This window comes from Ursus maritimus (genome assembly GCF_017311325.1).
Source record: "Ursus maritimus isolate PB19 chromosome X unlocalized genomic scaffold, ASM1731132v1 scaffold_X1, whole genome shotgun sequence".
In the NCBI taxonomy this organism is placed as follows: Eukaryota; Metazoa; Chordata; class Mammalia; order Carnivora; family Ursidae; genus Ursus; species Ursus maritimus.
The window spans coordinates 125198058-125211179 of NW_024423319.1; the positions used below are offsets into that span (position 1 = coordinate 125198058).

A 13122-nucleotide genomic window follows, 5' to 3' on the forward strand; every position below is an offset into this window, starting at 1 on the left:
CCCCCCCCCCCCCCGCCCACGTCTGGGCATGCTCTTGGAAGCTTCCCCAGGCTGCCTCCTGCTCAGGACTGGCACCAAGGCCCCATGCGTCATCCTGTCTGTCCTGGGCGGGTGCTGTCTTTCCTGTGCTGCATTGGCACCAGGCTCTGGGGACACCCACTCCTTGCCCACCCTGTGGGGAATGCAGTGGGTTCCCTGGGCCCTCAGGGGCTGCCACGCAAGACGTGCTGTCTGCCGAATCACGGCAGACTACGGAGCACACGTCCCGTGCACTGCCGAGCCCCCAGTTCCCACGTAAGGAGGGTCCGTGCTTGCGTTCCCCTGGCCTTGTCCTCCCCTTCTCTCAGTCTGTGGCTGGAACAGCATAGCTGTGTCTTGGAACAAATGCCTAGCTGGGTGCTTTCTCACAACCTCTGCGCAGACGGCAGGAAGCCATCCCAGCCGAGGAACACAGGCCAGGCAGGGCTGGATGGGGCCCAGGGCCGAGCCACAGGGACGCGCCCCTCACCCAGGCCCCGTGTCTCCCCGAAGCTGAGTGGCAGGTGGCGGAGGCGGAAGCACTAGTCCACACACTGGACGGCTGGTCAGTGGCGGAGACGATGGTGGTGCCCAGCAAAGCACCAGATGGGAAGCTCATCTTCGGGAAAGGGACCTTGGAGCATCTGACAGGTGGGTCCTCGTGCCCCTCCCTTCCTGCCTTCCTCCTGAGGGAAACAGCAACAGTTGGGCTCTCCATCTGGGCCGGGTAGAGGCGGCCTCACGGGAACTTGGATCAGACATCGAAAAGCCCACCGTGCCCTTCTCACAACTTGCCCTGTGCCTGCTGGTGCTGTCGGGCAGTTAGGAGTAGGGTGGAAACCGGCCCCGCGACCCCGCGGCCCCGCAGCCCCCAGACAGGGTGCTGGGTGTGAACCCCGCCTTCCACGGACCCCCGAGGGTCTCCAGCCCCAAAGGACATCCAGCTCACAGTACAGACCAGCAGGCTGAGCCCTGCAGGTATGCTGAGAGCGGGTACACACCACCCGTCTCTGTCACCCCAGCTCTTAGACCCCATTCAGTCCCCATGGGGTTGTGCGACCGCCATGTGTGTGCAAGACCCACACTCCTGCGGGGGGACCCCTGTCCTGCACACCCGACTCCCATGATATGCGTACAGAGAGTCGAGGGTGTCCGATGAACGCAGCCAACCGACGCTCAGGGTCAGTCCCATGATGGACACCACGGAGCACAGACATCTGAGGGGACCGTCTCTTCTCGCTAGAGAAAATCAGAGGGGCACCAGAAATCACGGCAGTCTTTCTGAACGTGGAGAGGCTGGCCACGCCCACCAAGGTATTCGGGAGTCTTGCTGTGTTCCACCCTCCGTGGGCAGGGGGAGTTGGGTCCACATCCCACGGAGACGGGACAGCCTAAGACACGGGATCGGGGACAGCATCACATTCGCCCCCTTCAGCCGAGGAACCGCTGCAGGTGTCTTCACTCCATCTCTCTCCCTTTCCAGAAGGAACTGGAAGCCGCCTGGGGCGTGCAGGTGTTCGACCGATTCACGGTTGTCCTTCACATCTTCCGCTGCAACGCCCGGACCAAGGAGGCACGGCTGCAGGTGGCGCTGGCGGAGCTCCCGCTTCTCAGGTATGGGCACACAACCAGCTGCCGCAGAGACAGCAGAACCTCTTGTCATGGTTGTGTTTGACTTGACCGTTACTGGGAGCGTAGTGAAGACGGAATGCAGGGCTGGCCACGCCCTCCCGGACAGCTTGGCTTGTCAGGTGCCACGTCCAAGCAGCACACCTGCCACGGCATGTCCTCCTGGTTAGGCACGTCACCCCACCATGGGGCCCTTCGTCCGCGGTGGCGAAGGCCCAGCCAGGAGGGAAGGCCGCCCCACCTTGTTCTCTCCACCCAGAGTTCTCACCCTCTGGTGAGAGGGTGCTCTCACTGGATAGGATGTGTATCTGCTCCTGTCTGCTGAGATGCCCCCTTTCCATGGCAGGTCCCACCTGAAAAGCAGCATGGCCCGCCCGGATGGACGAGGAGGGGGCTCACGCTACATCATGGGGTCAGGTAACGTGTGAGGTCTTGTCACAGGGCGTTGGGTGGGGAGGGGTGTCAGAGCATTCACTTTCGACATTGCTGAAAGATCCCGGTGGGGCGAGGGCTGCAAGTGGGCCTTGTATGTGGTCACAGTCAAACAAAGTAAGAGATCTAGGTGGTCCCCTGGGGCAGCTGTAACAAAGGACCACACACCACACACCGGGGACTTAAAAACCACAGGAATCTATTCTCTCAGCTCTGGACACAAGAGTCTGAGATCCAGGTGGGGCAGGGGTGCTGAGATGGGCAGGGGGCAAGGGACACTGTGCTCCCTCCCGAGGCTCCAGGGAAAGGTTCCCCCCCTGCCTCTTCCAGCTTCTGGGCTCCAGGCGTCCCTGGGCTGGTGGCCACGTTCCTCCCACCTCTACCTCCATCTTCATGTGGCTTCTCCTCTGTGTTCCTTCCGTCTGTTATACGGACATTTGCCTTTGGATTTCGGGCCACCCTGATCCAGGATGGTCTCGTCTCAGATCCTTGACCAGTCGTATGTGCCAAGACCCCATTCCGAAATGAGGTCCCATTCACAGGTCCTGGGGGTCAGGATGTCTTCAGGGCACCACTCAGTCGGCTGTGGATGTCACGGGGCTGTCCTTCCGAGGCTCCCCCTTCCTCCCGAATAAAGGGGAGGCCAGCTGACCTCAGAGGGCAGAAGTCCGCGGATGAGGCCACCTTCTGCTGGGTGGAACCATCGTGCAGATGGGAAGGTGTTGAGGCAGTGGCCTCGTGGGAGAGTAGGCCAGGGGATCCCAGCGAGAAGATAGCGGTCCACATCCCCCGCGGGGACACATCCACTCGCCACATCAGCTCGCTGAGTCACTGTCTTCGGTGTTTTTAGGGGAATCTTTCATGCAGGTGCAACAGCGCCTCTTCAAGGAAAAGGAGATGAAGATTCGGAAGGCCCTGGAGAGACTGAGGAAGAAAAGGCGTCTCCTGGGGAGACAGCGGAGGCGACAGGAGTTTCCCGTGATCTCCGTGGTGGGATACACAAACTGCGGTGAGAGCACGTGCGGGCGCGGGAAGTAGGGTGCCCTGTCCCGCCCATAACCCCTCGTTGGGCTCGCGTATTTGGGGAGAGCCCGCTTGCGAATGCCACAAGACCGTGGTACTCAGAGGGCCAGCATGATGAGAACAGGTGCAGAGCGTGGCTGGTACCCCGGGGTGTCGCAGTGCCCACAGCCAGCACCCTGTCGGGTCACTAGTGTGGTTATCGGGCGCTGGACAGTGGACTGGACTCCCGTCTCTTACTTTTTAAACTCAGAAGTAGGAAAAACTGGCGTTTTTAAGCTCACGTACAGTAGACCTGCCTGTAGAAGAAGAAAGACAATTCGGGCTGCGTCCCGTAAGACTTCAGGGTGCCTGTCAACGTTCGGCTTCACGCGTGCAGTCTGCGTGATCGTACGCAGGGTGCACATCCCTTGGATTTCCTTTAAACTGAAGCCCTGAGCTCACGGGACCCTTGGCTCACTTCTTCACCACCGAGATTGACCCCGCAAGCGTGTGCTTTGCCGCCGTAAGGTCCAGTCCTCCCGAGTGCGCTCCGAATACCAGCGTGACACCACCAGCTCCCTGTCCTCTGGGAGCTGGCTGCCCACGTCCAAAGGAGGGAGGGGACTTCCCACAAAGCCTGGAACGGAAAGCTGGGGGTACACCTAGGGTTAGAGAATTCTGTTTGCATAGACACAGTTCACACCTGGTGGGAAACACGTGGCCGTGTCGGGCGGCGAGTACAGGGTTTCGTCCGTGGCTGACAGGTTACCCTTGGGTCTACTGGGATCCCCGAGGCTCAGTGGAGGAGAAGAGGAGGAGTCCGTCCTGGCACCCGTGTGCCGAGCACACCTGTGAGGTCACCCCACAGCAGGTTAAGCCCCTCCTGATCCACCTTAGAGCAGGCTTAAGCCAGTGGCCACCAGTGACCTCCACGGGCTAGCCCAGTAGTGGTGTGGCCCCTGAACACGGTGCTTGGTGCAGATGCCGGTCCAGCTTGTCGGAAGGCTGTGGAGGGGACGTGCTCTGGGGGCCATTGCAGACACACACGGCTCCTGACTGTCTACACCGGCACATCCATCAACACCATCACCCCCGTCTACACAGATGCCCACGCCACTTCACACACAGTATACCTGCCCCCACTCAAGCACCATCCCTGTCTACACAGACACCTGACTCTCACACACACAGCACACACAGCCCTACTCCACCATCACCCCGTCTACACAGACACACACCCCCACTCCACCATCACCCTGTCTACACGGACACCCGCACTCTACCATCACCCCTGTCTACACCATTACCCTCATCTGCACGGGTGCCCACCCACCCTCTCACATTCACACACATCACCACCCTGTCTACACCATTACCCTCATCCGCACGGGTGCCCACCCCACCCTCTCACATTCACACACATCACCACCCTGTCTACACCATTACCCTCATCTGCACGGGTGCCCACCCCACCCTCTCACATTCACACACATCACCACCCTGTCTACACCTCACTGTCCTGTATAGAGGCACTCATACCCCAGGCCCTGACCCTCTTGACCCACCTGCAGGACAGGGATAGCAGCATCGTACTGTTGACCACACAGGGCATCCCGCGGGTCCTGCAGAGACCTAGGAGCTCAGAGATCTTACAGACCTTGGCCACCCCTCTGCCAGAGGCATGTGGGTTGGACATGGATCCACCCAAGGTGCTGCCGTAGACAGTGGGGCACGGGGGAGGGGGCCTTTCATGCAGTGTGTCCCCTGTGACCCACCTTTTAGGAAAAACCACGCTGATTAAGGCCCTGACAGGCGATGACGCTGTGCAGCCTCGGGATCAGCTGTTTGCAACACTGGACGTCACAGCCCATGCTGGGTGGCTGCCCTCCTGCATGGCTGTCATTTACATGGACACCATCGGCTTCCTCTCCCAGCTGCCCCACAGCCTGATTGAGTCCTTCTCCGCCACCCTGGAAGACGTGGCTCATTCAGTGAGTGTGTGATGATCCCAGGGGCTGAATTCCTTAAAACACCTGCATAACCTGGGACTGGATCCCCTCACACAGGACACAACCCGGGGACTGAGTCCCCTCACTCATGGCACGACCCAGGGACTGGGTCCTCTCACACATGACACAACCTGGGAATGGGACCCCTCGCACATGACACAGCATGGGGACTGGGTCCCCTCATTCATGACAAAACCCTGGGGACCAGGTCTTGTCACTCATGACACAGCATGGGGGCCAGATGCCCTCATTCACAACATAACCTCAGGAACCAGGTCCCCTCACACATGACACAACACGGGGGCCAGATGCCTTCGTTCACGACACAACCCAGGGACCAGGTCCCGTCACACACGACACAACCCGAGACTAGATACCCTCATTCATGACATAACCCCGGGAACCAGGTCCCCCCACACACAACACAACCCCGAGGACTAGATCCTCTCATTCACTATGTAACCTCGGGAACCAGGTCGCCTCACACATGACACAACCCAAGGATCAGTTTCCCTCACTCATGACACAACCCCAAGGACTGGATCCTCTCATTCACAACATAAGCCTGGGAACCAGGTCCCCTCACGCATGACACAACCCAGGGACCGGGTCCCCTCACACACAACACAACCCCCAGGACTAGATCCCCTCATTCACGATGTCACCCTGGGAACCAGGTCCCTTCACACGTGACACAACCCAGGGACCGGGTCCCCTCACACACGACACAACCCGACGACTGGATCCTCTCATTCATGACATAACCCCGGGAACCAGGTCCCCTCACACACAACACAGCCCCAAGGACTGGATCCCCTCATTCACGACATAATCCCGGGAACCAGGTCCCCTCACACGTGACACAACCCGGGGACCAGGTCCCCTCACACACAACACAACGTGGGGGCCGGATTCCCTCCTACATGACACAGCGCTGGGACCTGAGTTACCCCTCATACACAACACAACTCAGAGGCCAGGTCTCCTCATACATGACAGAACCCTGGGACTCACATACCGCCCCCTCATGAAGCTGGCGCCAACGCACCCTGAGAGCAAGCCCTTCCTAGTGATGTCTTCCAAAACCTGGAAGGAGGTGGAGTGGCTTTGCGGGGAGGCCTATGACGACTGCCGCGGTGGAGTGGCTTTGCGGGGAGGCCTGTGACGACTGCCGCTTGGCCCTAAGGTCTGCCTTTGTGTGTAGCTGTGGGTGATGTGACTCAAGGGCACATGCTCTCGGGGCTTCCACCAAAACCCCAAACCTCGTGTCCACACGGGGGAAACCAAACCCCAGCCGAAGGGCATCCCACAAAACGCCCACACGGTGCTCAACACGGTCAGGGTTCAGAGGAGCCAAGGAGAGGTGAGAGACGGATGTAACACATGTCCTGGACGGTGTCCCAGCACAGACGAGTGACTCCAGACAGACCTGGAGCGTAGTCACAGGAGCACACCGGCGTCACCCAGTTCGTGGTGTGCTCCTGGGAACGGCGGCGGCGGCGGCAGAAGCCGAGTCTGGGCCACGGGGCCCCTCTGTCACCACCTCACCGTTCGCGTTTTCCAAAACTAAAATATTTCTGAAATAAAATGCATATCTTTTTTAAAATTTTAAGTGCATTTAAAACCTGGAAGTGAACATCTTGAAACGTAAACGGCCTGTCTGTTTCCAGGGGCAGAATTGCAGGCCGCTCTTCCTTTTTTAAAGCTCCTCTACGTTTTCCCAGGTCGGCATCAGACCCCTACCTGTAAACCATTTAAAATCAGGCAAAAGGGATTCTTTAAAATTCAAAGTAACTCAGACTCTGAAAGTGGTAGTGAGCGCACAGGTGGGTAGCAGGACCCTGTGGGGTTTGAGACGCCCAGGGCCCTGGGCCAAGTCAAGGGGAGCAGCCTGGCCAGGGCGGGACCCTGCACAAGGGGCACTGGGTGGGCCGCGGGCCAGCTCTGGTTTCAGGAGCTACCGCCCCCAGGTCTCATGCATCTCACCGTGGCCACGGAGTGCACTCCCACTGGGGCGTGCGGTGCCCGTCACAGACCCTGTCCGGGGCGGGTCCTGTGTGGGGGTTGCGGTGCCCTGTCCCACCCCTGTCCCCACCACGTGGCTTGTCTTGTCCTCAGGATCTGATCGTCCACGTGAGAGATGTGAGCCACCCCGAGACGGAGCTACAGAAAGCCAGCGTTCTGTCCGCCCTGCACGGCCTGTGCCTGCCCGCCCCGCTCCTGGATTCTGTGCTGGAAGTTCACAACAAGGTGGACCTAGTGCCCGGGTGAGTGGACCCCCAGCCTGTCCACTGCCCCACGGCCCTGGAGCCTCCTTCCCGGCGAGGACGGGTGATGCTCCTGCATGAGGGGGCCTCGACCTGGGTGATAACAGAGGAGGCTGCTTTCCTCCGGGCACTGGAGGCAGCTTCCCCTGCCGCGTCCTCCCCTGCCGCGTCCTCCCCTGCTTTCAGGAAGAAAAGGGGAGGTCAGAGTGACCTTCTCCCACCTGCCTGCTGTGAAGGGCCTTAACGCACAAGAATCAGCAGGCCACCAAGGCAGCATACTTTGGGGTGGTGTGTTCTGAACCCCCTCGCCCCCACAGACCCCATATTTCACTGTAACCTCATCATGGTTTCCTGTGTGTCCAGCAGGGCCATATCCTTTCCTGACACGTGCAGGCAGTCACAGTTGGGGCCCCATGGGCGGGGGACCCTGGGGGACCCTCACCCCATGTTCCCGAGGCTGAGCAGGGTCTGCTGGCTGCCCCCTCACAGGTATAGCCCCACAGGACCACAGGCCGTAGCCGTGTCTGCCCTCCTGGGACACGGGCTCCAGGAGCTGAAAGCCCGGCTGGAAGACGCTGTTCTGAGAGCCACGGGGAGACAGGTCCTCACGCTCCGGGTCCGGCTGGCGGGTGCGCAGCTCAGGTGTGTGGGGCTGGCCTAGGTGTGTGGGGCTGGCCTGGCGGGCACGGGGGCCGTGCAGGGTGTGCAGGTGCAGGAAAGGCCGCGGAACAGGCAGAGCGCCAGCACGCAGAGGAGCCGTGTCGTTTCTGGGGTCGCCTGCCGCGAATCTGGGTTAATCACCCCACATGCGGGCGCCAGCTGTCTGTGGGCATCGCAGGCATTCCAGGGCCATGGGCAGTGACGACAAGGTCATGTGTAGCCCAGGCACGGAGCACGCTCTGGGCGAAATAGTTCCTGTGAACACGCCCCGTCCCGGGTCCTTATAAACGCCGCCCTCCCTCGTGTCCTCAGCTGGCTGCATCGGGAGGCCACAGTGCAGGCGGTAGACGTGGTTCCCGAGGCTGGCGTGGCCGACGTCAGGGTCGTCATCAGCAGCTCCGCCTACGGCAAGTTCAGGAAGCTCTTCCCTGAGTGAGCGGACTGTTTGCCGGTTCAGCGGGTCCCCGAAGCGGCCGCCACCTCTGGGCCTCCTGCCGGCCGCCTCTGTGACTGCTCTGGGTGGAAGGGCTGGCCGCTGCCTCCCCCATCTGGAGGTCAAAGGTCAGGCTGCAGGCTGACGCAGCGGTTCTGCTTCCTGGCGGTCGTGCATGCCTCGTTGGAGCGGACTTCCCGCCCGCAGGGTTTCGGCTACAAGATATTCAAAGCTCTGCTCCTGTTTGTAAACCGGCCTTCCTGGTTCTTCCGCGTGTGGGCCGCCCTGCAGGAGATCCTGCCCACGGTGGCCGCGAGGGAGCCAGTTGGGGTCTCCCCGTCTGCTGTATGTCACACACTCACAGCTGCCAAGCCTCGCGGTTCCCCGCGGAGCGTCCTGCAAGTGGTGGCTGTCTCCCCGCCACCCAGAAGCCTCTCTGCGCGGGTCGAGGAGAAACCACAGTATGTCATTGAATCAGCACAAAACCGGGTTGCTCCGCGCTCGCGGGCAGCCCGCTCAGATGCGGCAGACACAGGAGGGACCTCACCTTTCCCACGGCCTGACAGATACAGCTTGTCACAGACCTGGACTGTCTTCACCAGTGGTCCCAGGACACACATCCTGGGGCGCAGAACTGGACGCCAGTCCCCTCCACTTTTAAAGACATCCGTGCATGTGTCAGGGAGACCCCGAGTTGCCTGTTTTCTGGAGGGAACGCTGCCCTGAGAGGCCTCTCTGTTGCCGCCGTGGAAAACGTCTTACTTCATTTGCCCCTTCGATCCGCGTTCACCCTTACAGTGGTGTTTTGTGAGTGATTCCAGGTTTCAGCATTCGGGGATTAAAAAAGAGATCTGTAGCCTGCCTTGGGGCAGGTAGCGGGGTGTGTCTTTTCTAAAGACGGGAGAGCATTCTCCTTACTCAGAGTCTGAGATGTGAGGACAGAGCAGAGGTTGAGTCAGGGAAACGAAGCTCGCTGCCGTGCTGGTGTGGAAGACGGAGGAGTTGAGGAAGGCAGGGAGCCCAGCGAGTGCAGAAGCCGGGTTCTCACCAGGAGCTCCCAGCGCCTCACTTCTGCCCAGTGACACCCACGTCAGTGTCCTGGATTCCGGAACCATTACGAGAATAAATCCGTGTGCTCTGAAGCCAGCACGTGTGGTCATCTGATCCAGTGCCCCAGGACGCTCACGTGCACAGGGTCCTGGGGTATCAACAGACGGGACTGGACGACAGCACCCCAAGGGCGGGCTGTGTGCTGGGACGGCCTTACCTGCTCTGCCCACAGGGGCCCCAAGGGCTGAGTGGAGCTGACACGAGGTCCCCTGGCCCTGTTGGGCCCACACAGTGGACGGGGACAGCATGAGGTCCCGCACAGCACCGTCTGGGCCAGTGAGGCCAAGTGGGGGGAGCATGAGGTCCCCCAGCACTGTCTGGCCAGCGTGGCAGACAACAGCACCGTCCAAGCCAGGCATGAGGTCCTGCAGCACTGTCCGGGGCTGGTCCAGTGGCCGGGGCAGGTGTGGGGTCCTGCAGCACCATCCAGGCCAGGCATGAGGTCCTGCAGCACCGTCCGGGGCTGGTCCAGTGGGCGGGGCAGGCTACAGGACGACCCAGGCATGGCTGGAGCATCAGGACAGCCACCACCTCTGGGAGGGCTAACCGGGCCAGGAGACCTGCCAGCCTTTCTGCTTCACTCAGCTCAGCCCCTGAGGGATTTGCTCCTACGGGGTCTCCGAACAGACCCCAGGGGGCAGGGGAGCATCCTGCGTGGGCCACCCTAGTCCCCGAGGTCCAGCCCAGTCCACTTGCCCCTGGGTGTGCTCCCTGCTCTGCCCTGAGCCCCCTCAGCCATGCTCTCTGCCTGGGCCCTACGCCAGGGCTGCCCACTTCTTCCCAGGTCCCCTCTCCGGGCTCTGACCACTCCACCCCAATTCTTCCCTGTGCAGGAGAGACAAGGAAGGAGTAAGTGTGGGTCAGGCCTCTGGTCCCTCACTCTCCCTCTGGCACCACTACCCCCCACCTAATATCCCCACCCTGTCCCAAAGGCCCCACCCCAAGGCCTGGAGACTGCAGGATCCTGCCATCCACTGTGAATGCCTAGCCAAGTGGGGTCTTGATGAAAAGGTGACTGGGGCTTCCAAGGGGCCTGCAACAGAGGGTTGGGGGCCTCGGGGCCTGGGAGGGAGAGTGGGGGGGGGGCTGGAGCCTGGAGGCAGAGTCGAGGGCATGGGGTGGGGAGCTAGGAGGGAGGGTCAGGGGCTGGGGGAGGGGCCTGGGAGGGAGAGTCAAGGGCCTGGGGTGGCCTGGGAGGGAGAGTCGGGATTACTGGGACCTAGGAGGCAGAGTTAGGGGCATGAGGTGGGGAGCCAGGAGGGAGGGTCAGGGGCTTGGGGGAGGGGTCTGGGAGGGAGAGCCAGGGGGCTTCGGGTGCCTGGGACGGGTGTCGGGGGGCTTCCAGGGCCTGGGAGGGAGGGCTACAGGTTTTGGGGGACCACAAAGAGGGTGTCGACCTTCCCATTGGGGGGAACAGGTAAAGACCGCCCCCAACCCCACTCCCCCTGCCAGCACCCAGGCTTCCCCAAGACCCCTCAGTTTGCAGATGGGCTTCTCCCCTCCCAACTCCAGGGCCCACTCTTCCCAGAGGAGCTGGGCCTGAGAACAAAGCCACGTGCCGGGAGGGAGGCAGCCGCCCGAGGACGGGGCGTGGGGGGGGGGGCGGCCTTGCCCTCCCCCCCGCAGTGCCCCCAGCACATATTTGATGGGGGAAGGGCCAAATACAGGCTTGACCCAGAGACGCCATCCCATGACGGTCGTTCCCTCAGCCGACCACGCACCCCGCCCGGCGCTGTGAAGAGCTGGACGACACCGCCGCCTCTTCCACGGGCTGGCCGTCCACACGCGGCCATGACATCGTTACCCGCCAGGCAGATCCTTCTGAGAGCGCACCTCTCAAATAGAAAAGTCTCGGACACTCATCTTTATAATTAACTACACTGGGTCGGGGTTGGGGGGGGGGGCACCTGGCTGGCCCAGTCGGCGAAGCGTGCGACTCTCGATCTCACGGTTGTGGGTTCGAGTCTCACGATGGCTGTAGAGTTTACGTAAAAGTAAAGTCTTCAAAAAAATTAAATGAAGTGTGGAATCTTTCCTTCATGTCCACACCGAGGAACTTAGAACACCACAGAACTCAAGAGTTTCATCCAGGGGCACCTGCGGGCTCAATCGGTGAAGCGTCTGCCTACGGTCAGGTTGTGATCTCGGTCCTGGGATCAAGTCCCGCGTCGGGCTCCTTGCTCAGTGGGGAGTCTGCTTCTCCCTCTGCCTCTGCCCCCCATTTGTGCTCGCGCGCTCTCAAATAAACAAAATCTAAAAACAGTTTCATCCAGTCTTTTACTTTCCAAAGCAACAGCAAACCAAAAATCGTGGCCCGGCACGCTTTTTGAACAAAGCTCTCCGTGACCTGAGGAACGTGTTTGGTGAACCTCCCAGCTGTAAACACTCTGCCATATGTTGCCCAGATTTCCTGGTCGCTTGAATGACGGAAACAAAAACGCACGAACACGTTGGACTTTGTCGACCGCTAAACGATTGCGTGGGCCATTCCTGACACAAAGGCAAGGTACTCGTGGAACAGACTTAGACGCGGTGGTCCTTGTCAGACGTACCGCTGACCGTGCCGTGGCACGTCCGTGTGATCTCTGGCGTGCTGTGCTCTGCCGAGCTGTGACAGCACCGCGTGGAGTCTCTGGCGGCCTGCGGGGTGCTCCCACAGTCTCTTCCTGTGTGGCGGGCACACCCCTGAAATCATGGCATCCCCGTACCAAAAGTAGAAGCAGATCTGGAAAAGGCCTGATTTGACCCCAAAGACAACACATTCCAACACGGATTATAGCGTCATTTTGAAGACTATTTCCTAAGAAGACTTAACGTCTACGGCTCTTCCATCATAGGAGGAATATTCCAGAACACAAGATACACAGGCACTCCTGTATACCCTGTTAATGGGGAAGAGAAATAAGAAAGTACGACTGGGATTCACCATTTCGCTGAGAATTTGAACCCGCCACCTCCATAAACCTCATGGGCAAAAGGAGGGACTTCGTGACCTTTGGGGTCAGGAAGCTGGAGCACTGGGTCCCAGGAACAGAGCCAAGGCCTCTAGCACCATGCGTGGCCTCCTCTGGGGTTTTCGATCGGACACCCAGGGTTTTAACTCATGGAGGTGACTGAAGCCAGCCACCGAAAGAAAAACTTAATTACTCCCGTTTCCCAAGAGGGGCAAGGGCCCCCTGGGGCCACAGGGAAAACCCATTTTGGGGCGTCAGGCAGAAATTCACATGAGGCCACAGAGTTTCCACAGGAAAGGCAAGGCGGGACAGAGCACACGGGACAGGGTTGTCCAGCGTGAATCATGGTGGCAGGCTCTGGGCGACAGGCCCCCGCCGTGGGACACGGCCTGCGGGAAATCAGGCACACCTCGCCTCACTGCGCTTCCCAGATACTGTGTGTCTTACAAGTGGAAGCTTGGCCAGGGCTGCCAGCGCCATCTTTCCAACGGTATCCACTCATTTCATGTCTCTGTGTCCCATTTTAATAATTCTGGCAATGTTTCCAGTACTTTCATGGTGAGTATATCTGTTGTGCTGATCTGTGGCCAGTGGTTACGACTCCCTGA

General features: G+C 60.2%; 1 protein-coding gene across 4 annotated transcripts in view; it reads left to right on the plus strand.

Moving 5' to 3' along the window:
• The window catches only part of GTPBP6 (GTP binding protein 6 (putative)), a 15684-nt gene extending 3947 nt beyond the window's left edge, over positions 1-11737 (plus strand). The window contains exons 2-11 of one of the 4 annotated variants that reach the window (XM_040635176.1): positions 532-669; positions 1262-1332; positions 1502-1632; positions 1994-2064; positions 2930-3088; positions 4864-5072; positions 7209-7357; positions 7847-7999; positions 10493-10571; positions 11270-11737. In XM_040635176.1, the coding sequence (XP_040491110.1) occupies positions 532-669; positions 1262-1332; positions 1502-1632; positions 1994-2064; positions 2930-3088; positions 4864-5072; positions 7209-7357; positions 7847-7999; positions 10493-10571; positions 11270-11404 (1295 nt within the window). In that variant the 3' untranslated portion in view covers positions 11405-11737. Of the gene's footprint in view, positions 1-531; positions 670-1261; positions 1333-1501; positions 1633-1993; positions 2065-2929; positions 3089-4863; positions 5073-7208; positions 7358-7846; positions 8000-8329; positions 9597-10492; positions 10572-11215 lie in introns of those variants that run through there. The other 3 variants (XM_040635192.1, XM_040635194.1, XM_040635186.1) reach the window with 3 other exon arrangements.
• The last annotated feature ends 1385 nt before the right edge of the window (positions 11738-13122 follow it).